The 24,377-nt window shown below is 42.7% G+C and overlaps 1 protein-coding gene across 2 annotated transcripts in view; it reads right to left on the bottom strand.

The window, feature by feature from the left end:
• The window catches only part of DEPTOR (DEP domain containing MTOR interacting protein), a 185,193-nt gene extending 181,050 nt beyond the window's left edge, over positions 1 to 4,143 (bottom strand). Inside the window, exon 1 of one of the 2 annotated variants that reach the window (XM_025393855.1) lies at positions 3,838 to 4,143. In XM_025393855.1, the coding sequence (XP_025249640.1) occupies positions 3,838 to 3,959 (122 nt within the window). In that variant the 5' untranslated portion in view covers positions 3,960 to 4,143. The remainder of the gene's footprint in view (positions 1 to 3,837) is intronic. The other variant, XM_025393856.1, reaches the window with a different exon arrangement.
• Positions 4,144 to 24,377: the final 20,234 nt, after the last annotated feature.

Genomic DNA, 24,377 nt, shown 5'->3' with positions numbered 1-24,377 from the left:
CATGTTGTACCCTATTTGATCAACACCACAAATCTAATGTGAGAAGATATTATTATTCCCATTCTGTAGGGAAGGACACTTAGGACTAGAGAGGTTAAGTGACTTGCTCAAGGGGGCATAGCTTCAATTAGAGAAAGAAAAAGAAATTGATAGAACTGGGTCTAGAGGCCAAATTTTTATTTCAAATCCTAGTCCTTGGTTTCCTCTTATCACCTCTACCTCATCTTTGATGACCCAGAAAGTAATGCAAAATGAGAGAAAGCAGAGGGGAACTGAGAGTGTGTGAAGCACTTAGAGGCAAGAGGCCTGGACATTGCAAAGCACTTACAACCCTGCAGTGAGAGGGTAGCTGCAGACAGAAGAACTCTGTGAAAGTGACAATAATGACTGAACTTCCAATCCTCCAATAACTAGGAAACCAGGCATAGGACCACTTTAATTCCTAAATTCTGACTATTATATTGCTCTGTACTAACAGAAGTAGATTGAATACTTACAATATTCATTTAGTTACTATGTGCTAGTTACAGTGCCAAAACAGTTGAGATTAAAAAAAGAGCAATGATTAAAATTTTCCAAAGTAGAATTAAGTGGCTAACATTTACTAAGCCTTTTACATGTAGCATCTCATTTAATCCTCACAGAGCTCCTGAAGAAGCATCATCAGAATAACATTTTGTAGAAGAGGAAACTCAGGCGCAGAAAGGCTAAACGTATTGTCCTAAAGTTACAGAATAAATGGTGGAGGCCGAATAAGAACCCAGGCAGCCTAGTTCTATATCCTGTGCTCTTCACCACCACCCAATCCTTCCTGCCCGATCTTGCTTGGCTGGAAGTCACATGCAGTGATGCAGAGAGACCAATACTACTAATTAATTCCAGGAACTATTTGTTGAATGCTCATTAATACATGAAGCCCAGGGGCAAATTCTCACAACTCCATGAAATACATTCATCTTCATTGTCTTTTTCAAACGCAGAAACAGAGACTCAGAGAAGTGAATTTACTTGTCCAAAGTCACAGAATTCTACCTTACCTAATATTAACCTGGTGCTTACTACCTATCTATCAGAAACTGTTCTAAGCACTAACTCATCTAATCCTCACAGTAACACTATGAGGTAAATTCCATTATTACCCATCGTTCTTCATTCTTTTTTTTTTTTTTTTTTGAGATGGAGGCTCACTCTGTTGTGGCGGCTGGAGTGCAGTGGCGCTATCTTGGCTCACTGCAACCTCTGCCTCCCAGGTTCAAGCAATCCTCTCGCCTCAGCCTCCCAAGTAGCTGGGATTACAAGCGTGCCCCACCACACCCGGCTAATTCTTGTATTTTTTAGTAGAGATGAGGTTTCACCATGTTGGTCAGGCTAGTCTTGAACTCCAGGCTTCAAGGGATCTGCCTGCCTTGGTCTCCCAAAGGGCTAGGATTACAGGTGCACTAACTTGTCCAAGGTCCCACACTGGTAAGCAGCAAAGCCAAGATTCAATCTAGCTTAAAGTCTTCCTTGAAACAACTTAATGCTGACACTTGCCTACATAATGGTGGAGCAGTCATCCAAACCCAGGTCTAACTCCTGTGTGTGACAAGGATGGCTCTCAAAACTGTTGCAGTGTAGACAGGCTCTAGAAAAGCGGGGAATAACAAGTGCTCTGGGGACTGCGAGGAAGAGGCATTTAAACTGCATCTTGAAGGAAGAAGTACTTGCTGGACAAAAAGAGCCATCATGCAATTTAATGTTTGTAAAATAAATGAAAAATAAGTAACCCTATCCAACGGAAGACTTTTAAAAAGATGGCCCAGTAATGAAGAGCAGAGAAATTAAACTTTCTTTCCCACAGCAGGCTTTAAAGGGACTGAAACCTGCTATCACTTGCCTGCTACAGCTAGGGCTTCTAAAGCCTCCAAACTCTCCTTACAATTCCCCCATTTTACCTGTCCCCAAACCAGACAAGTCTTACAGGTTAGTTCAGGATCTGCGCCTTACCAACCAAATTGTTTTGCCTGTCCACCCTGTGGTGCCCAAACCGTACACTCTTTTGTCCTCAATACCTTCCTCCACAACTCACTATTCCGTTCTTGATCTTAAAGATGCCTTTTTCACTATTCCTCTGCACCCCTCGTCCCAGCCTCTCTGTGCTTTTACCTGGACTGACCCTGACACCCATCAGTCCCAGCAGCTTACCTGGGCTGTGCTGCCGAAAGTCTTCAGGGACAGCCCTCATTACTTCAGCCAAGCCCTTTCTCATTATTTACTTTCTTTCCACCCCTCTGCTTCTCTCCTTGTACAATATATTGATGACCTTCTACTTTGTAGCCCCTCCTTTGAATCTTCTCAGCAAGACACCCTCCTGCTCCTTCAACATTTATTCTCCAAGGGATATCAGGTCTCTTCTTCCTTACTCTACTCTTTACAACAGGGCTTTACGCGGTCACCCCCGCCTTCTTGGACTGCACCTCACAAACTGACACCATTATCCATTATCTAGCCAACTCCTATAAAGCAACCCCTTCCCCATCTCCCTTCGCTGACTCCTTTTTAGATTCAGTCTGCCTGCACCCAGGGGATTAAAAAGCTTTCATGCTCACACAAAGCTTGTTTGGTGGTCCCTTCACACAGACAGGCTTGACAGGTTTCATTAGAAAGTACTCTTGATGAAGGAAATTAATTTTGACCACAAATTTTTAAAAATCAACAAAGAATCGATAGGCGCAATTTGCCTTTTGTAACATTAAAAATCAGTTAATTCTGACTTCCAATATTGGTTTCCTTCAGAGACCTTTGCAAGACACTCTTTCAGGTCCTGAAACACAGCCACTGACACACCAAAACGAGCTGGGGAATTCAGGCTAAGAACTAGAAGGAACAGGGGCCCAAGTACAAGCTGTGGCTCAAACGCCGCAGAGCTGGGTTTTCTTTTTTCCTGGCAAACTGATTTATGACCACACGAAGGGCAGCTGCAGAACCAGTTAGACTATAAGTACTATTCCCAAACAGCCCTAGAGGAAGGACCATACAGGGATGGGAATGGCAAGGGGAACTCTAGGGGTCATCGCTTGTTCCCAAGTTCCATGAGACGCCTCAAGTACTAATTCTTGCAGCAGCCAGGGTCCCCATGGATCCTGCTGCCCAAAACGTGCGAGCCCGGGGAGTTGGCACAGCCTCAAGGCAGCCCGACAAGGTGCCTCCACGCCCCCTTGCGGACCCAAATGATTGAGGACGATGTGCCAATTAACTGATAGGTGCAGGGTTTCAGAAATGCTCTCTCAGTTTAACCCCACAAAAGTCCTTGAAATGAGGCGTGGTGATCAGCCCTGTTTTACAGATGTAAAACACCGAGGCTCAGGGAAGTGAAGGAAGACTTGTCAGCAAAAAGGAAAACCTAGTGAAGGCCATCGTTGGTCTTGCTCCTTTTAGCAAGGAGTAGAGGGGCTGGGGTCTCCTCGGGACCTCACACCGACCCCTCTTGCTCTCTTGGCGGACGAGGCGCAGGCTGTCAGCCAGGAGGCCTGGCGGCGTCCAGGTACACGGGAAGACGGACAGCGCGGTGGGTGCCAGGGAGTCTGTCGGGCACAGGGCTGCAGCAGCCAGGCTAGGGAGCAGCGCTCACCACCCGCTCGTCGGCTTCTGCCAAGCAGCCCCGCGTGGCGAGTCCTCAGGGACCCGGGCTGCAGCCGCTAAGCGCGGGCGCACCAAGAACCATCCACGCGCCTGCAGCCGTCCGGGCGCCCCACGCGAGTCGCAAGCCACGAGCCAGGGAGCGCGTGCGCGCAGGACTGCAGCGGGCACGCGTTGGCAGTGCCATCGTGAGCTCACCCGCTGTGTCTCTTGCCTTACCGTAGCTGCTCCCCGGTGACCAAGACCTCAGCCATGCGCTCCAGCTCCCTTTGCTGCGCCCCGCCACTCCCGCTGGTACTGCTGTCACTGGCAGCACTGCCAGTGCTGCCGCCCTCCTCCATGGTTGGGGCCGTGCCGCTACCACTGGCTCCGCTGTCCGCCGAGGGTTTGGGTGCTCGGATCAGTCTGCCCTCACAGACGCCTCCCGCGCCATCTTTGTTCGGGGCAGCTCCTCTGCTCTGAGCGGATTGGCTGAAGAGGGAATCCCTGTGGGTAGGCAGACGCGCTGGGCTAGTCCGGCCCCAGAAACTTGAGCTTGGGGGCGTGGCTAGAGCCCCTCGTGGTCGGGGGGCGGGGCCGATGGAGCAAAATATAAACATCTGGGCGGGGCGCTGCTTCGGAGCTGTGTGTGCTGCTGGAGGCTGAATTTGGTGAGCTTTTCTTTACCCACAAAGCTCATGCTGTAGAATCCTAGGGACAAGCCTGGAGGTTACTAGTGTGAAGGCGTTGTTATTCTACGTTCCATACCCCAAGTTGCCAAAGAACAAAACATAATTCAACAATCTGGCCAAATAGTCAACAGTGAAGGTTATACATGTCATTGCAGGGCATGGAGAAATTAAACATTCTTCTCTCCCCAACCGCTCTCACCAAAGACGACTTGTTTGTCTTATGTTGTAATCAATAAGGAACGCAGGCCTAGGAATCAGTCGGACCTGGGATCCAGCTCCACTCCTGTGATGTCCTATTTAAATGTGTTTAATCCTCCCTTACAAAATAAAAATAATTACGGCGACCACTTTTTCACATCTGCTGCATTAAAGATACTTCAGATATGTTATTACCTCGTTTAATTATTACAATAAATCATAAAATGGATATTGGTGTTTGTTTTGCATCAGGATGCAGGCTTGGAGAGGTGAAGTTACTTGTCTAAAGCAAGCAAGTAATAAGTATAAGAAGAGCCGGGCACAGTGGCTCATGCCTGTAAACCCAGCACTTTGGGAGGCCGAGGCAGGCAGATCACCTGAGGTCAGGAGTTCCAGACCAGCCTCACCAATATGAAGAAACCCCATCTCTACTAAAAATACAAAATTAGCCAGGCGTGGTGGTGCATGCATGTAATCCTAGCTACTTGGGAGGCTGAGGCAGGAGAATCGCTCCAACCCGGGAGGCGGAGGTTGCTGTGAGCCGAGTTCGGGTGAGCCAAGTTAGTGCCATTGCACTCCAGCCTAGGCAGCAAGAGCGAGACTCCGTCTCAAATAATAATAATAAGTATAAGAAGAAATCTAACCCAGGCCATTCCGGCTTCAAAGTTATGCTTTGAAAAGACTGAAAGACTGCCTCTTAAAATGGGGATACAATGGTATTGTCTACCCATAAAAGATTATGAAAGGAAATTTGATTAGTACCAAATAAATGTTTCGTTTTTCTGTTTCATGCAGAGTTGGAGTTGGTCTGCAGGATGGCGAAGTAATGTTTATGTCAGTATTCATGTGTGTTGAGCATTTATTCTGTGCTTTACATTGTGCTAAACACCTTATCCTCACAAAACCCTGGAGTTTGGTATTGTTTTCAACTTACAAATGAGAAAGCTTAAGTATAGAAAGATGAAGTAATTTGCCTAGAAAGTTAGGCAGCCCTTAAACCCTGGTTCCGCAGATTCCCAAGGCCATACTCAGCCCCACTCCAGAAAAAGAATAATTGTCTTGAGCATCCATGAGCAGACCAGCTCTGACTCTGCATGAGACAGATGTTAGGTGACTCTTTTGCCAAAAGAAATTATTTAAGCTTCTTAACTTTTTAAATAGGCCACAATAGACATGTAGACCAAAGCAGACATGGTTCTAGGTGACTGTAATTCTAAGAGCCTTATTCTGCATAAAATATATAAATCATTGAACAGAAGTCTCAGAGTTAATGAGATTAAAAGGTGTCTGTTGCTCATATTTTAATCTTTTAACTACTAAATAGAATATCAAGAGTTTGCACAGGCTTCTCAGTCAAACATGCGATTTCTATCTCAATTCTGTCGTTTGCTAATTTTGCAACCTTATGCTAGTTATTTCTCTTAGCCTCCCTTTCCTATCGATAAAACAGGAATAATAATTTCTACTTCATAGGGATGTTGTGTGGTGTAAATGAAATAACATAATCCCAGTTCTTTGGGAAGCTACGGCGGGAGGATTGCTTGAGGCCAAGAGTTCAATACCAGCCTGCGCAACATAGCAAGACCCTGTCTCTACAAAAAAAAAAAAGAAAAAAGAAAAAAACACCCAGGCATGGTGGTGCATACCTGTAGTCCCAGCTACTTGAGAGGCTGAGGTGGAAGGATCACTTGAGCCCAGGAGTTCAAGGTTACAGTGAGCTATGATTGCACCACTGCATTCCAGTGTATGTAACAGAGCAAGACCCTGACAAGTAAAAAAAAAGAAAAAAGAAATAACATTAAAATTTATATTATGTAAAGTTTCTAAGATCCATGTCAGTAACACAAATTTGTAAGTTTGAGATAAAAAAGCACCTTAACATAAAGAAAAGAAAATTCAAGTCAGGAAAATACCTGATGCTATTTTTCCAGTGACAGTGAGAGAGCATGATTTATTTTTCTTGCCTGACAAGAAGTGTGTGTAGGGGTGGTGTGTGTATAGGTAGGTATATGTGAACAGGAAATGGGAACCGGTTTGCTATTATTGTTTTGACCTTTTGACATATGACACACACCATGCTCCACTGGGTAAGAAGACAGATCATTTTCCTAACTTAGGGAAAAAGTGGTGAGCCACATCCTGAAGACATGTCCATGACTGTGAGCCCAGGAGCAACTGGTTTCAGTAAACTGTAATTTTTAGATATTGATCAAGGAGAAAAGGACACTGATATGGCAATTGATTCAGCATAAATATTTTAGAAAAACAGAATTCTGACAAACCTTGGTTTGATTCTTGGCCATATTTGGGCAAGTTCATTATCTTCTCTGAATTTGCTGTCCTCTTTTGTAAAGTTAAGATTATAACACCAATTCCATTGGGTTATTGGGAGGATTAAATAAAATTTACTGAAAGCACTTATTACAGGTGGGAACTATGAAGTGTGAGCTTTCTCTTCTAGCTCTCCACACCTACCTCTTTCATGCCTTCTGTCTGTTTTGGTGCTTTGGGGCCAGTGCTTCTCAAAGGTTTGGTGGGGGGAACCAGCTGTGTGTGTGTGTGTGTATGCTTTCAACCCATTGAAACCTGATACTTTGATGAAATACAACAATAAAAATGAAGCCAGGCTCAGTGGCTCATGTCTGTCATCCCGGAACTTTTGGAGGGCGAGGCATGCAGATCACTTGAGGCCAGGAGTTCAAGACCAGCCTGGCCAACATGGCGAAACCCTGTCTCTACTAAAAATATAAAAATTAGCCAGGCGTGTTGGCAGGTGCTTGTAATCCCAGCTACTTGGGAGGCTGAGGTGGGAGAATTGCTTGAACCTGGGAGGCGGAGGCTGCAGTGAGGCGAGATCATGCCCAGTTAGCAAACCACACTAGGAGTAGCACTGGTGTAATGAACTCTTCCTAAGGGTCTGCAGCAATGTGAGAAGGAGATGAACTTGAGTTGATAAAACACGTGAAAGAATACTGTCAGCTATGAAGTTTAATATGTTAGCTGTCATGCTTATTGTTGCTTTTTAATATGCATTCATATTATTCCTGCTTGAATTTTATTTATTTATTTATTATTTTTTGAGACAGAGTCTCTCTCTATCAGCCAGGCTGGAGTGCAGTGGCGCGATCTCAGCTCACTGCAGCCTCTGCCTCCCGGGTTCCAGCAATTCTCCAGGCCTCAGCCTCCTGGGTGACTGGGATTACAGGCATGTGCCACCAGGTCCGGCTAATGTTTTTGTATTTTTAGTAGAGATGGGGATCTCACCAGGTTGGTCAGGCTGGTCTCGAACTCCTGACTTCAGGTGACCTTCCCACCGACCTCCCAAAGTGCTAGAATTACAGGCATCAGCCACTGTGCCTGGCTATCCTGCCTGATTTTAAAGACTAACTAAAATGCCACCTTCTCTGTGCTATTCTCCTGTACTTCTCCAAGCAGTTTATTGCTATTTATTGCCCAAGGGGTTCACCTTGCCCACTGCCTAGAAAGAGTCGATTCATCAAGACAGGGAATTGCAATAGAGAAAGTAATTCACGCAGAGCCGGCTGTGCCAGAGACCAGAGGTATTTGTTGTTGTTGTTGTTGTTGTTTGTTTGTTTTTAATTATACTTCAAGTTCTGGGATACATGTGCAGAACGTGCAGGTTTGTTACATAGGTATATATGTGCCATGGTGGTCTGCTGCACCCATCAACCCATTATCTACATTAGGTATTCCTCCTAATGCTATCCCTCCCCTATCCCCAACCCCCTGACAGGCCCCAGTGTGTGATGTTCCCCTCCCTGTGTCCACGTATTCTCATTGTTCAACTTCCTCTTATGAGTGAGAACATGGGGCATTTGGTTTTCTGTTCCTGTGTTAGTTTGCTGAGAATGATGGTTTCCAGCTTCATCCATGTCCCTGCAAAGGACATGAACTCATCCTTTTAATGGCTGCATAATGTTCCATGGTGTATATCTGCCACATTTTCTTTACTCAGTCCATCATTGAAGAGCATTTGGGTTGGTTCCAAGGTGCTGCCATAAACATACGTGTGCATGTGTCTTTATAGTGAAATGATTTATAATCCTTTGGGTATATACCCAGTAATGGGATTGCTGGGTCAAATGGTATTATGCACCCAACAAACATATAAAGAAAAACTCATGATCACTGGTCATTAGAGAAATGCAAATCAAAACCACAGTGAGATACCATCTCACACCAGTTAGAATGGCGATCATTAAAAAGTCAGGAAACAACAGATGCTGGAGAGGATGTGGAGAAGTAGGAACACTTTTTTTGTTTTTGTTTTGTTTTTGTTTTGTTTTGTTTTTATTTCTACTGTTGGTGGGAGTGTAAATTAGTTAAACCATTGCGGTACACAGTGTGGCGATTTCTCAAGGATCTAGAACCAGAAGACCAGAGTTTTAGTATTACTCAAATCAGTCTTCCCAAGCATTCGGTGAGAAGTGTTTCAGGACAACTTGGTGGGTGGGGGGAGCCAGTGAGCCAGGAGTGCTGATTGGTCAGGGATGAAATCATAGGGAGTCAGAGCTGTCTCCTTGTGCTGAGTCAGTTCCTGGGTGGGGGACCCCCAAATCAGATGAGCCAGTTAATCGATCTGGGGGGTGCCAGCTGATCCATCAAGTTCAGGGTCTGCAATATATCACAAGCACTGATCTTAGGAGCAGTTTAGGGAGGGTCAGAATCTTGTAGCCTCCAGCTACATGATCCCTAAACTATAATTTCTAATCTTAAGGCTAATGTTAGTTTTACGGAGGCAATCTAGTCCCCAGGCAAGAAGGAGGTCTGCTTTGTGAAGGGGCTGTTACCGTCTTTGCTTTAAACTGTAATCTAAGTTTCTCCCCAAGTTAGTTCAGGCAACACCCAGGAATGAACAAGGACAGCTTGGATGTTAGAAGCAAGACGGAGCTGGTTAAGTTAGTTTTGCTGTCTTAGTCATAATTTTACAAAGGCAGTTTCACTCTTTCCTACAAATGCACATCTTTTTTTTCTTCTTCTTCTTCTTTTTTTTTTTTTTTGAGACTGAGTTTCACTCTTGTCGCCAGGGTTGGAGTGCAATGGCTCAATCTTGGCTCACTGCAACCTCCACCTGCTGAGTTCAAGCGATTCTCCTGCCTTAGGTTCCCGAGTAGCTGGGATTACAGGCATGTGCCACCACATCTGGCTAATTTTTGTATTTTTAGTAGAGACAAGGTTTCACCATGTGGCCAGGCTGGTCTCGAACTACTGACCTCAGGTGATCCACCCACCTCAGCCTCCCAAAGTGCTGAGATTATAGGCGTAAGCCACAGCGCTCAGCCCAAATATACATCTTTTTACAGAATATTTAAATTGTTCTTAACCATTAATGAAGTCCTGATTCTTCATTTACCACAATTTTTATTCCCTTTGTGAATGGAAGATTGATGATTTAGCAATATTCTGTGCAGATCTTTCTGTTTGTAAATCCTTTAAGAAGGGGCTTGTCTTTAAAAAATAAATGTAAAAGCCCAGGCACAGCGGTTCATGCCTGTAATCCCAATACTTTGGGAGGCCAAGGTAGGTGGATCACCTGAGGTCAGGAGTTCAAGACCAACCTGGCCAATATGGTAAAACCCCGTCTCTAATAAAAATACAAAAATTAGCCGGATATGGTGGCGCACACCTGTAATCCCAGCTACTCCGGAGGCTGAGGCAGGAGAATCACTAGAACCCAGGAGGCGGAGATTGCAGTGAGCCCAGATCACACCACTGCACTCCAGTCTGAGCGACAGAGGGAGACTCCATCTCTAAATAAATAAATAAATAAATAAATAAATAAATAAATAAATGTAAAAATAGAGAAAAGTACAATTTCCATGGCTTTTTTCATTCACACCCATTTTTAATATTTTTTGTCATATTTGAGTAATCTTTTTGTAGTGATAGAAATAAAACATTACAAATAAAGCTGAAATCCTCTTGTCCTTCATTTCCAACCCCGCTCACCTCCCAGGAAGTCTTATTAATCTTAACCTTGGGTCGCGCATGGTCTTGAATACCTTGATATAGGCTGCCACCTAGTGATTGCTTTCGCAATGACATTAAATGCTTGTAGGTTACAGAAAAAGGGTCACCCCCGAGTAGGGTTTGTTGGGAAATTTGGGGTGGAGGCTGTGGTGTGTCATATTATTGGGAATGCTACTCGGTTTAGTGATTGAAGACTAGGAATGCTAGATATTCTCACTTGTTAGGGACAACAACTCACAAAAAAATTGGGTTGGTCCAAATCCTGAATGTTTTTCTTATGAGGTATTTTTGTCACAATTTTAGTATGTAGGCTGGGCTCGGTAACTCAGACCTGTGGTACCAGCACTTTGGGAGCCTAAGGAGGGTGGATCACCTGAGCTTATGGGTTTGAGACCAGCCTGGCCAACATGGTGAAACCTCAAGAAAAATACAAAAAATTAGCCAGGTGAGTATTACTAAGAAAGGTTTATCACTGCATAAAATTACTCCTCTTTTGTGCCATTTGTGTGGCATACACACCTCCAGTATAACACAACTTCAGTCTGCATTTGGAGCTGTCGCATGTGGGGTGATTCTAGGTGTGTGTTGAATAGGAATATATTATTTAGCCAAAGTTTAAAATGCTAAGTATAAAAAAGAAGTGATGGCAATATTCAGCTAAATATTGTCTTAATTTTCTTACTCTAAATTTATTCATTATGAGTAGTTGTAAACATCTGACTACAACTATCACATTAGGCCTTCTACTGTAATCATTTAAATACTGAAATATACACTATTACACATAATTTCTCTTTTTTAATACTCTGTTGGCATTGTATTGATTTTTCATATTACATACACAGCAAGGTTATGTTATCTATTAATTCAATGACAACAAAATAAAATGAGAGTTACATATCTGTTATTTATTTATTTATTGAGACACAATCTTGCTCTGTCACCCAGGCCGGAGTGCAGTCATGCAATCTTAGCTCACTGCAACCTCTGCCTACTGGGTTCAAGCAATTCTTGTGCCTCAGCCTCCCAAGTAGCTGGGATTACAGGCGCCCACCACAACACCTGGCTGATTTTTGTGTTTTCAGTAGAGACAGGGTTTCACCACATTGGCCAGTCTGGTCTCGCACTCCTGACCTCAAGTGATCTACCCGCCACAGCTTCCCAAAGTGCTGGGATTACAGGCTTGAGCCACCGCACCCAGCCACATATCTGTTATTTTTAAAGGAGACACTGAATTACGTAAGATTTAGAATTTTTTAGCTGGAATAACAATAAGATTATATTTATTGAGCTCTTGCTATGTGCCATGTTCAAAAAGTATTACATTTATATCTCAAAATAACCCTGTGAGTTGGCTATTTTCTTTCCCATTTTCAGATGAAGAAATTGAGGCCCAAAGAGGACTAGGCAAGTCTTCTGTAGTAGATGATAGAAGGTGGGTTTGAACCCAGCCTCTCTGGCTTTAGAGACCCTGCTAGAAGTTCCTCCATTCTACTGCCTCTCCATAGAGGCAATAGATCACTGAGCCCCAAGCTCTTCCCACAGGCCAGCCGCTCTCTTCTATGTACTTTACTGGCCTCATCACAACCCTGTGATGTAGGTGGTATTACCTCCAGGCTGCCTAGCCACTGAGAGCCCCAACTGTCTCCACTATTGGCTGTTTCAGACCAAGAATGTGATGGTAACATCAACTTCACAGGACTGAATGGGAAATTCGAAGGAGCTTTGCAAGTGCTGTACATGGTATCAGTTCTATCCCCCTACGGGCTTGGATAATCAGCTAGTGCTTTCTAACTACATCAGATAAAGGGGAGCCAGGCACAGTGGTAAGCTACTTGGGAGGCTGAGGTGGGAGGATCACTTGAGCCAGGAATTCCAGGCCATCTGGGCAACATAGTGAGACTCCATCTCTTAAAAAAAAAAAAAAAAAAAGGAGGGGAAATGATGGCAATTCTCTGAGATCACCCTGCTCTGACTCCTGCACTGTCACACTCCTCAGTCAGCATTATGTTATATAACCCAGCATACTCCAATACAGCGTGGAATAGATTTTGTTTCTTGAGTGTATGTCTTCTCTCTCCTCCTAAATTATAAATAAGCATGGCACCTTTGTCATCCTTCTTTCTTCCTTTGTGGGGTCCAGCCCAGTTCTAGGCACAGAAAATGTACTTATTCAGTGCCTTGCAACATTAAAATATTATTTTGTATTCAAATGAAAATACCATTGATGAAGTTATCAAATATCTTTACCTTTGTCCATCACAATAGATGACCTGGAAAAATCATTGAGTGTGATATAAATATGTGTGCTTACTGGAAAGTTTTGCTTGATAAAGGGCCACAAGAGTTCTCTCAACAGAGGCACTAAAAACAAAAAGTCAAAACTTTGCAGTTTGTCATAATAAAAAGTCTTAATACCCTAAAACAAACACAAAAACAGTATTATAACAGTTGGAAGTAATGCTGTCTTTAACAAACCCCCGTAGAGCACTTATTATGTGTGAGATACAATTTTAAGCATTTCCCAATTTTTTTTTTTTTTTTTTTGAGACAGAGTCTCACTTTGTCACCCAGCCTGGAGTGCAATGGCATGGTCTCAGCTCACTGCGTGCAATGGCACAGTCTCAGCTCACTGCGTGCAATGGCATGGTCTCAGCTCACTGCGTGCAATGGCACGGTCTCAGCTCACTGCAACCTCCGCCTCCTGGGTTCAAACGGTTCTCCTACCTCAGTCTCCCAAGTAGCTGGGACTCCAGGTGCACGCCACCACACCTGACTAATTTTTGTATTTTTAGTAGAGACGGGGTTTCACTATGTTGGCCAGTTGGTCTCGAACTCCTGACCTTGCGATCTGCCCATCTTGGCCTCCCAGAGTGCTGGGATTACAGGCGTGAGCCACTGCACCCGGCCTATTTCCCAAATGTTAAATCATTTAATCACAATGTTTCTATGAGACAGAGTGCTAATCTTTTAGGATCTGTTTGCTCTCTAATTCCTATCTAGCTCTACTCTATGTCACAAGGGGCCGGACCCTGCATGCTGCATTTCCCAGACCCAGCCACTGAAATGTGGCTTCCAGTTGGATTCAGTTAATGGGAGGTACTGGTGGGAGATTGCAAAGCAGGCATAAAGGAGGAATCAGGGCATTTCTCCTTCACATTCTTTGTTTCTGTGGCTTTAGGTCTTCCTCAACAGGTCCATTATATTTCCCAGGGGAACCACAGCTCCTAGGGACCAGGAACACTGTCCCTTTCTCTTGTCTCTCTGGCTTGAGGATGGTAGAGGCTTTCTGCTGTCACTATTCTCTCAGTTGCTTCTCCTTTCCTCTTCTTGGCTTCTCAGATCTTCTATTACACATAAAATCCATTTCCTATAATAAATTCTCCTCTTTTAAATGCTTAGTGAGTGTTCTGTTTTTCTGCTGGGATCCTGACTAGGTAGTATCATCATCTCTATTTTATATGAAAGGAAACCGAAGCAAAGTTAAGGAAATTTACCCCAAGGTCATACAACCAGTAAGTGGCAGAGCGAAGATTCCAACAGGCAGCAGAGTCCATGGCATCACTATTAAATGTAAGTTACAGATTATCACCACTCCACCCGCAGGAGATGCTATATAAGTCCACAGTTCTCAAACATTTTTTAGAAAAAAAAAAACAGTCTCATTCTGTCACACAGGCTGGAGTGCAGTGATGTGATCTGGGCTCACTGAAGCCTCCACCTCCCGAGTTGAAGTGATTCTCCTGCCTCAGCCTCCCAAGTAGCTGGGACTACAGACACACACCACCATGCCTGGCTAATTTTTAGTAGCCAGGTTTCACCTTGTTGGTCAGGCTGGTCTCAAACTCCTGAACTCAGGTGATCCACCTGCCTTGGCCTCCCAAAGTGCTGGGATTACAGGTATAAGCCACCATGCCCGGGCACACATGACTAATTTTTACATTTTTTAGTAGAGTTGGGGTTTCAGCATTTTGGCCAGACTGGTCTTGAACTCTTGACTTCCAGTGATCCTCCTGCCTTGACCTCCCAAAGTGCTGGGATAACAGGTGTGAGCCACCACACCTGGCCTCAAACTTTTTAGTCTTAGGACTCATTTACACTCTAAACAATTATTCAGGGCCCCAGCGTGCTTTTGTTTATGTAGGATAAAGAGAAAAATCTTTATTGTTTTATTTTTTTGAGACAGAGTCTCGCTCTGTTGCCCAGGCTGGAGTGCAGTAGTGCAATCTTGGCTCACTGCAACCTCCAGCTCCTGGGTTCAAGAGATTCTCCTGCCTTAGCCTCCTGAGTAGCTGTGATTACAGGCATGTGCCACCACCCTTGGCTAATTTTTGTATTTTTAGTAGAGATGGGGTTTCACCATGTCGGTTAGGCTGGTCTTGAACTCCTGATCTTATGATCCGCCTGCCTCGGCCTCGCAAAGTGCTGGGATTACAGGCTTGAGCCACCGCACCCGGCCTGAGAAAAATCTTTAACATAGATAGAGAAAAGCAACCCATCATATTTAGATGAACAACTATTCAAAAGAAATGGATTACTGAGAAACTATGGCGGTCAAAGACAGTGCAATAATCTCTTTAGAGTGCTGCAAGAAAAAGCTATAAAAGTAGAATTCTAGACTATAAAGAATTTTTTTTTTTTTTTGAGACAGAGTCTTGCTCTGTCACCCAGGCTGGAGTGCAATGGTTCAATCTCAGCTCATTGCAACCCCCGCCTCCCAGGTGCAAGCGATTGTCCCGCCTCAGCCTCCTGAGTAGCTGGGATTACAGGTGTGTATCACCATGCCTGGCTATTGTATTTTTTAGTAGAGACAAGGTTTCACCATGTTGGCCAGGCTGGTCTTGAACTTCTGACCTCAGGTTATCTGCCCACCTCTGCCTCCCAAAGTGCTGGAATTATAGGTGTGAGCCACCGTGCCTGGCCAAGTATTTAAATGAAATTAAAATATTTCTTAAATTTTTATATCGTTTTTGTTTTTCACACAAAAAATAAACCTGCAAAAATATTTTAAGACAAAATAACACTAGTAAAATTTGTTTCTGGGAAACCTGCACTACAAGAAATGCAAAGGAAGTCCTTCATGCTGATGAGAATGGTACCACATTAGAAACTCAGAATTTAGGAAGAAATGAAGAGCATAACAAACGATATATGTATATCTCTTGGAAAATACAGATTTTTTTTCTCTTAATTTCTTTATTTTTATTTCTTATTTATTTACTTTTGATTTGGAGTCTTGCTCTGTCACCCAGGCTGGAGTGCAATGGCGTGATCTCAGCTCACTGCAAACTTCACTTCCCGGGTTCAAGCGATTTCCTGCCTCAGCCTCCCGAGTAGCTGGGATTACAGGCGCATGCCACCGTGCCTGGCTAATTTTTGTATTTTTAGTACATACGGGGTTTCACCATGTTGGCCAGGCTAGTCTCGAACTCCTGACCTCAGGTGATCCACCTGCCTTGGCCTCCCAAAGTGCTGGCATGAGCCACTGCATCTGGCCTTAATTTCTTTAAAATATATGTGATTGTTTAAAGCAAAATTACAACATTGTTGGGTTTATAATCATCAGGATACTAAAGCTGGCATGTACTAGCTCATGAGAACCAATTGCTAAATTTTCAGGAAATTTATGAACCAGTTGAAGATACACTGGTAACTTGAAATTGGCCATGGTGAGAATATTTACACTATGGAAATCAGCAAACACTGTAAACTGGACCTTTTTCTTTAGATCCGGTTGTCAAACATTAACCAGCCACCATTGTCTATAATGTATGTAGATATGATACATACAACAACTATAGCACAAGGGATGGAAAGACAGTCTTAAGGGATCTATATGACTGCAAGTTCTCTACATGATAAATGAACTGATCAGTGTTAACTCTAAGTGTGCAGTGAAAAGTTAAGGATGTAGATTTTAACCTCTACAATAATGACTGGAAAAAAAATGCAAAGAGAAAGGGCTAAAATATCAATAGATAAATTATAATGAAATTCTTTTAAAAATTCAAATAGTCCACAAGCGGGCAAAAAGTGAGGGAAATAAGAAAAAAGTAGGGGAAAAAACAAATAAGAAAATAATATTTTCACCAGGAAAGTCTCAATACATTCAAAATGATTGAAATCATAGACAGTATGTATGTTCTCCACATATAAGCAATACCATAATGGCATTAAATTAAATTAAACCATGATAGTATTACATTAAAAATTAGTAAAATATCTAGGAAATCACAAATACTTGGAAATACAATCCACTTCCAAATAATCCATGGATCAAATAAGTAATCACAAGAATTACAAAACATTTCAAACTGTGTAGTAATGAAAGATAACTTTCCGGCCAGGTGCAGTGGCTCACACCTGTAATCCCAGCAGTTTGGGAGGCCAAAGCGGGTGGATCACCTGAGGTCAGGAGTTCAAGACCAGCCTGGCCAACATGGGGAAACCTGTCTCTATTAAAAATACAAAAATTAGCTGGGCATGGTGGCAGGCACCTGTAATGCCAGCTACTTGGGAGGCTGAGGAAGGAGAATAGCTTGAACCCAGGGGGCAGAGGTTGCAGCAAGCCGAGATTGCGCCACTGCACTCCAGCCTGTGTGACAGAGTGAGACTCTGTCTCCAAAAAGATAAATAAAAGAAAAGAAAGATAACTCTCCAATACTTCAGTTACATCTCCACATTTGTGGGATGTAACTAGAGCAGAGCTTAGAGGAAAATTAATAGTTTTAAGTATTTATATTAGAAAAGAAGAAAGGTCTAACACAATGATAAGAATCTAGAAAAAGAAGAGTAACGCAAATACAAAGTAAATAGAAATTAGTATTTCATAAATATTCCTTCTCTTTCTTTTACTTAGGGCAGGAGCAAACTTTTGGGGGTGATGAGAATGTGCAGAATATTAAAAACCAAATATGCAGAATATTCTCATCACCCCAAAAAGTTTGCTCCTGCCTCTAAGAAAGAGAAGGTATCAGTGTGTACGTGTGCCAAAAGATTAAATTGTATACTTTAAACAGATGCAGTTTATTTTACTTAATTTATACCTCAAAAAGGTTGATTAAAAAAACAAAGGAGCCCTGAGGTAAAAGTGTGTTCTGTAAATGTGGCAAGGTATGGGTTATGGTAGGTGGGGGCAATGGAGATTGTGTAAGGTCTTATGGGCCTTGGTAAGGACTTTGGTTTTTATTCTAAAGGAGATCAGAATCCACTGAAGCATTTTGCACAGAGAAATGCCAAGATTCTGACTTACATTATTATTGCAGGGACTGCATGAGATAGCATATACAGGGTACTCAGTTGTTTTTGTTGTTGTCGTTGTTTGTTTGTTTCTTTATGAGACGGAGTCTCGCTCTGTCGCCCAGGCTGGAGTGCAGTGGCGCGATGATCTCGGCTCACTGCAAGCTCCGCCTCCCGGGTTCACGCCATTCTCCTGCCTCAGCCTCCCGAGTAGCTGGGACTACAGGCGCCCGCCACCGCGCCTGGCTAATTTTTTTTTTTTTTTTTTTGTATTTTAAGTAGAGATGGGGTTTCACCATGTTAGCCAGGATGGTCTCGATATCCTGACCTTGTGATCTGCCCGCCTCAGCCTCCCAAAGTGCTGGGATTACAGGCGTGAGCCACCGCGCCCTGCCTATACAGGGTACTCAGTTAAGTGCTTAACTCAGTAAATATTGAATAAATATTCCTTCACTTTCCTTTTCTAAGGCAGTGGAAGAAAAAAAAGGCAAAGCAGGCTGCTCTATAAAACATTAAATAATACCGCCATCTAGTGGGGAAAAAATCCTGATTGTTTTATAAGCAAAATCTTGGAAGTTTAACAAAAGATGGGACGTTAAAATTTAAGTTACTCTAGTTTTCACAGAATGAAATGAATCTTGCTGTAAACCAGAACTTGCTTATTTGAAACAAAGTAATACAGTTCCCAAGACACTGCTTTATTCTATATCTCCAACTGCCTGCAATTCTTTCCTCTGGGGAGATACTTCTTTCAAGGCTTCAACCTCAAATGTTAGCAGGCTTTAACTTCAGCCCTTTTATCCGTTGCACATCACACTGTCCCTGGATGATCTCAATCATAGGCACTCTCATAACTACAATATATGTACACTTTAAAGCTTTATATTTTAGCTTCTGGCAAGACCTTAATTCAAACTCCAAGTTCACTGTTTTCCATGCTGTCTCCAGATTATTATTATTATTATTATTATTATTTGAGACGGAGTCTCGCTCTCCAGGCTGGAGTGCAGTGGCGCGATCTCGGCTCACTGCAAGCTCCGCCTCCCGGGTTCACGCCATTCTCCTGCCTCAGCCTCCCCAGTAGCTGGGACTCCAGGTGCCCGCCACCACGCCAGGCTAATTTTTTGTATTTTTAGTAGAGACGGGGTTTCACCATGTTAGCCAGGATGGTCTCCATCTCCTGACCTTGTGATCCACCCGCCTCGGCCTCCCAAAGTGCCGGGATTACAGGCTATCTCCAGATTATTATTATTATTTTTTAAATAGGGCCTGGGCATGGTGGCTCATGCCTGTAATCCCAGCAGTTTGGGAGGCCGAGGCGGGTGGATCACCTGAGGTCAGGAGTTCAAGACCAGCCTGACTAACATGGTGAAACCCTATCTCTACTAAAAATACAAAAAACTTTGGCTGGGCGTGGTGGCAGACACCTGTAATCCCAGCTACTCAGGAGGCTGAGGCAAGGGAATCGCTTGAACCTAGGAGGCGGAAGTTGCAGTGAGCCGAGATCGTGCCACTGCACTCCAGCCTGGGTGACAGAGCAAGACTCTGTCTCAAAAAAAATAAATAAAAATAAAAAATAAAAAAAGAAATAGGGTCTCACTCTGTTACCCAAGGTGGAGTGTAGTGGTGCAATCATAGCTTATTACAGTCTCAAGCACCTGGGATCAAGTGATCCTCCTGCCTTAGCCTCCTGAGTAGCTGGGACTGCGGCATGTGCAACAACAACAACTAATTTTTATTTTATTTAAAGATTTTTTTTTTTTGGTAGAGATAGGGATCTCACTATGTTGCTCAGGCTGGTCTCAAACCCTGGCCCCAAGCAGTCTTCCTATCTGGGCCTCCCAAAGTGCTGGCATTACAGGCAAGAACCACCATGGCCAGCCCAAATTACTTCTTAAATCCAGCTACCTTCATCACTCATTTGGCCTCTTAGCAGATCTCCTTGCTTCTATTCTTGTCCCCCTTTAATCTGTGTCACAAAATAGAATGATCAACTCTTTCCTTCTCCTTTTCCCTCCCTTCTTCTCTTTCCTTTTTTCTTTCTCTTTATTCATGTATGATTTATTACCTGTTCATATGAAGTTATTGTCTGTACACTGGGTTTTGTAAAGCTGAGGAAAAATTTTAAATGTTTTTAATTGCACATATTTAATGCATGAATTTGTTCTCTGTGTTGAGATATATAAAGATAAATCAGAAATCCCTTTTTATCTACCCTTCTACTGCTCTCCTTAGAGGTAAAGCATTGTTATAATTCATTCATTCATTCAACAAATTGTTCAACAAATATATATCATGATCCACTACATGCTGGGCACTTGCTTAATGATAACCAAAGTCTTATCTTACTGAAGTCTATAGTCTGACAAAAAAGACCTTAAGTAATCACAGAAATAAATATAAAATTGCAATTTACTCACAACTAAAAATGAGAAGACCTTCTACCATGAGAGCCTATATTAGAGAGATTTGACCTGATCAGGGAGATCAGAGAAAGATTTCTGAGAAGCGACTATTGATTGGGAGTTCAGCGTTCCAATACAGTAGCCACGAGCCACAGGTGGATGTTTAAATTTAAATTAACTAAAATGGAATAAAATTTAAAATTCAGTTTCTCATTCTCACTGTCCATATTTCAAGCACTAAAAAGCCACATGGGGCTAGTAATTACCACTTGAACTGTGCAGCTATAGAACATTTCCAACATCTCAGTCAGTTCTATCAGACAGTGTTATCGGCTAGAGAATGAATAGGTGTCACCCAGATAAAGAACATAGGAAGAAAATGCCAGACAGAGCCCTGTATGGCAGGAGGCAATATGATGTAAATAAAAACCTAACAAAACAAAACAAAACAAAAAACAAAACAAAACAAAAAAAACAAAAAAGACAGTCAGCGTGCCCAATGCTACAAAGAAACATTGAAGAGGAAACATTCAAGAGGAAAAAGGAAAGCCGTAGATGAGTCGGGCTAGGGTACACATATTCCAAACTGCTGGAGGAAAAAGCAAACAAAAGCAACCCAATGAAAGATGATGAATAAGCAACAAAACAAATATGCCTATAAATAGAAAAAGAAAAAAGGGTGGGAGAGATGAGGTCAGACATAACAGATACAAAAACCGTAAACCATGCTAAACTGTCTTAGGAAATATATGACATTCATCATAGTAGTTGCAGGGCCAGACAAGTGAATTAAATGCAGGTATAAGAGGAACCACTATCTCTGCATTCTTTAAATCTTTAAGGGTAGCATTAATGTTTACCATTACCACTGTTATGTGATGCTGTTTTTAACTTCTGCATGAAGTCTATTTCAGTGTTCTACTTGACCTTTTCTACTATAATTTTTTTATTTTTGTACAGATGCAGTCTCCCTGTTGCCCAGGCTGGTCCTGAACTCCTGGGCTCAGGCAATTCTCCTGCCTTGGCCTCCCAAAGGCATAAGCTACCATACCTGGCCTAGTAATTCTTACTCTATGAGTGAAAGACCTAATGTGAGGGGCTGCCAAAGAATATGTCATTCCAAATGGCACCGACATTTGGGAAGCAGGGAAATGATCTCTGATCTCTGATTGACTCTTTTCTGTGAATTATCTCCCATTACTGTGAAGATAGTGTATTTGCCATAAAGTCATGTGGTTTTTGCTCTATTCTGCCTCCTTGAGTGCTAACTCTTCTATTTGATGATTTTAGATGTCTCTATTTTGTGCTATTGGATATACACAAATGATGATTCTCTCTTCGGCTTTATATTTGAGAAGCCCTGTGTACCAGCTGTTCTGTGTTCTCTCCCTAACTCCAGAGATTGTGGGGAGGGAGTAAGGCCATACCTTGAATAGGGAGGTTTAGTGGTAGTTTGTCTTCTGGGAGCTCATGCTCCCCACCGCTGCATGATTCATTAGCTGCAAGGTGGGGAGGGGGCACATTTCTCTGCCTATCCAAGACCATTTCCCACTGCTTTAGCTTACAAAGTTACTGCTAGCTCATTGTAGCTGGACACGAGGGAACTACCAGCTTAGCTGCTCAATCAACCTGATACTTGCCCTAGGGCCATCACTCACTTCTTGTACCTAGGCTTTGAGTTTCCCTGACCTTTATTCACTTTACCCGGCTGTACCAATTGTTAACATTTTGCCCCACTTTTTCTATCATTTTCTTTATCGTTCTAAAACCAAATATCTGATATTGAAACTTACATGTCTATATAAGAAAGTATAAAAAGTAGATTTCCAAAATATAGAACAGGCCAGGCACTGTAGCTCATGCCTGTAATCCCTGCACTTAGGGGAGGCTGAGGCGGGTGGATCACTTGAGTCCCGGAGTTGGAGACCAGCCTGGCCAACATGGCAAAACCCCATCTCTACCAAAAAAAAAAAAAAAATACAAAAATTAGCCAGGCACGATGGTGCCCATGCCTGTAGTCCTGGCTACTTGGGAGGCTGAGGTGAAAAGACAGCTTGAGCCTGGGAGGCAGAAGTTACAGTCAGTCGAGATGGAGCCACTGCACTCAAACCTGGGCAACAGAGTGAGATCCTGTCTCAAAAGAAAGAAAAGAAAAAGAAAAGAAATAAAATAAGGAAACAAAGAAAAAAAAATCTGGGATGGGGTAGGGGTGAGGGGATCTTATCAAGGAAATCATATAATAAAACTTCCCAGAACTGAAGAATAATATAAGTGTCCATTATTGAGAGAGCCTGGCACAGGCCTGAAAAGAACTATGAAGAAACCATTAGCAGCTCCAGCCCACTGCTGCTATCCAGAAATATGAGTCCCACGTTGAGAGATAACCTGATTTTTTAAAAAAAGACGAAAAACCAAAATGTTAATGAAAACTCTTCTAATTTATAAATGAGCTGGGCACGGTGGCTCACACCTGTAATCCCAGCACTTTAGGAGGCTGAGATGGGCGGATCACCATCACCTGAGGTCAGGAGTTCGAGACCAGCCTGGCCAATATGGCGAAAACCCGTCTTTACTAACCATACAAACGTTAGCCGGGCATGGGGCACACACCTGTAATTCCAGCTATTTGGGAGCCTGAGGCACGACGATCACTTGAACCCAGAAGGCAGAAGTGAGCCGAGATCGCACCACTGCACTCCAGCCTGGGTAACACAGCCAGACTCCATCTCAAATAATAATAATAATAATTTGTAAATGATGGCTGAAATTAAACATGCCTGGCCACACAAGCATGAAAGTAGGAAAGGACAGGGCCATCTGTAGGTTTGACTATCTTGTGTGTGAAGACTACTCAGGGCCATGGAGTCTGGAAAGGCAGAACGAACACAGAGCACAGAAAACCAGAAGCCAGTGGAGGTTTGAGTATGAGCTTTGACAGGAGAGGGAGGCGTTGGTGACCTGTAAGCATAGTGTAATGTCATTAGATAACTTAAGGTTCAGAAAATTAATCTGATTGTGGTATAGAGATGGATGGGCAGTGGGAAGGGGGATGAAAAGCAGGAAAATCTGTTAGAGAGTCACAGTAATAAGAATGAGGACCCAAACCAAGGCTACATTTTCATTTTCAGTTTTTGGAATGCCTGGAAGTCACTGTGTTCCTTTTTTTTTTTTTTTTTTTTTGAGACAGAGACTCACTCTGGAGTGTAGTGGCACAATCTCCGCCCACTGCAACCTCCGTCTCCTGGGTTCAAACGATTCTCCTGTCTCAGCTTCCAGAGTAGCTGGGATTACAGACGCCTGCCACCATGCCTGGCTATTTTTTTTGTACTTTTAGTAGAGACGGGGTTTCGCCATGTTGGCCAGGCTGGTCTCGAACTCCTGACCTCAGGTGATCTGACCACCTCAGCCTCCCAAAGTGTTGGCATTACAGGCGTGAGCCACTGTGCCCGACTGTCCCTGTGCTCTTTATCGAATAAAAAAGAAGAGAAGAGATGAAAAGAAAAGGAAAAAAGTTGCATACATGATTCTATAATATGAACTATGATTTAGTAAATAAAATTCTCATTTCATGCCATGAAACACAATATATAAGCAATATAATCAAGAGTACAGTGTCAATGAGTACGGAATCAATTTTAACTGATTCCGTTCTCATGAACAGAACTTTCGAAATTTATTATAACTGTTCATTTTTTTACCTGATAAAGAATATTTTTTTCCTCCTACCAGATGAATGATTAAGCCAGCTTCAATCATTTTTTGAAAAGGTACAGAAAATTTCTTACTTTAGAAAAACGTATTAACATAATTTTAAAGAATGAATAAATAAAAACTATCATCATTTTATCTTATGAGAGGAACCCAGGTCCAACTCCCTGCCAGAATATCAAATTAATGGCAATAATTTCATATCACTAATTGGAAATTAAATTCATAATGAATTAATACATAAAAACAAAAAGAACTGCTGCCATTTATTAAGCAGCCATGCATTTTAGAATGTAGGTCTTATCTCCTTTTTTATCGATAAGGAAGTTGTACTCAGAGAAATTAGGTAAATTGCCTTAGGTCACACAGTTCTGAAAAGAGTTGGGATTCCCAGCCATGCCTGTCTGATGTAAATGTCAGGGTTCTAGTTGACACTGCTTCTAGTTGTAGGGAATGTTTCCCATTTAATAGAGCAACTACAACGGTTGATTCTCTTCAATAATAACTTCTCATCAGGCAACCACTTTCACTTTCAGGATTTCATTCC

Source organism: Theropithecus gelada, chromosome 8 (genome assembly GCF_003255815.1).
Source record: "Theropithecus gelada isolate Dixy chromosome 8, Tgel_1.0, whole genome shotgun sequence".
Lineage (NCBI taxonomy): Eukaryota > Metazoa > Chordata > Mammalia > Primates > Cercopithecidae > Theropithecus > Theropithecus gelada.
Note: the sequence above shows the minus strand (reverse complement) of the source record. Positions and strands in the feature narration are given on the sequence as shown.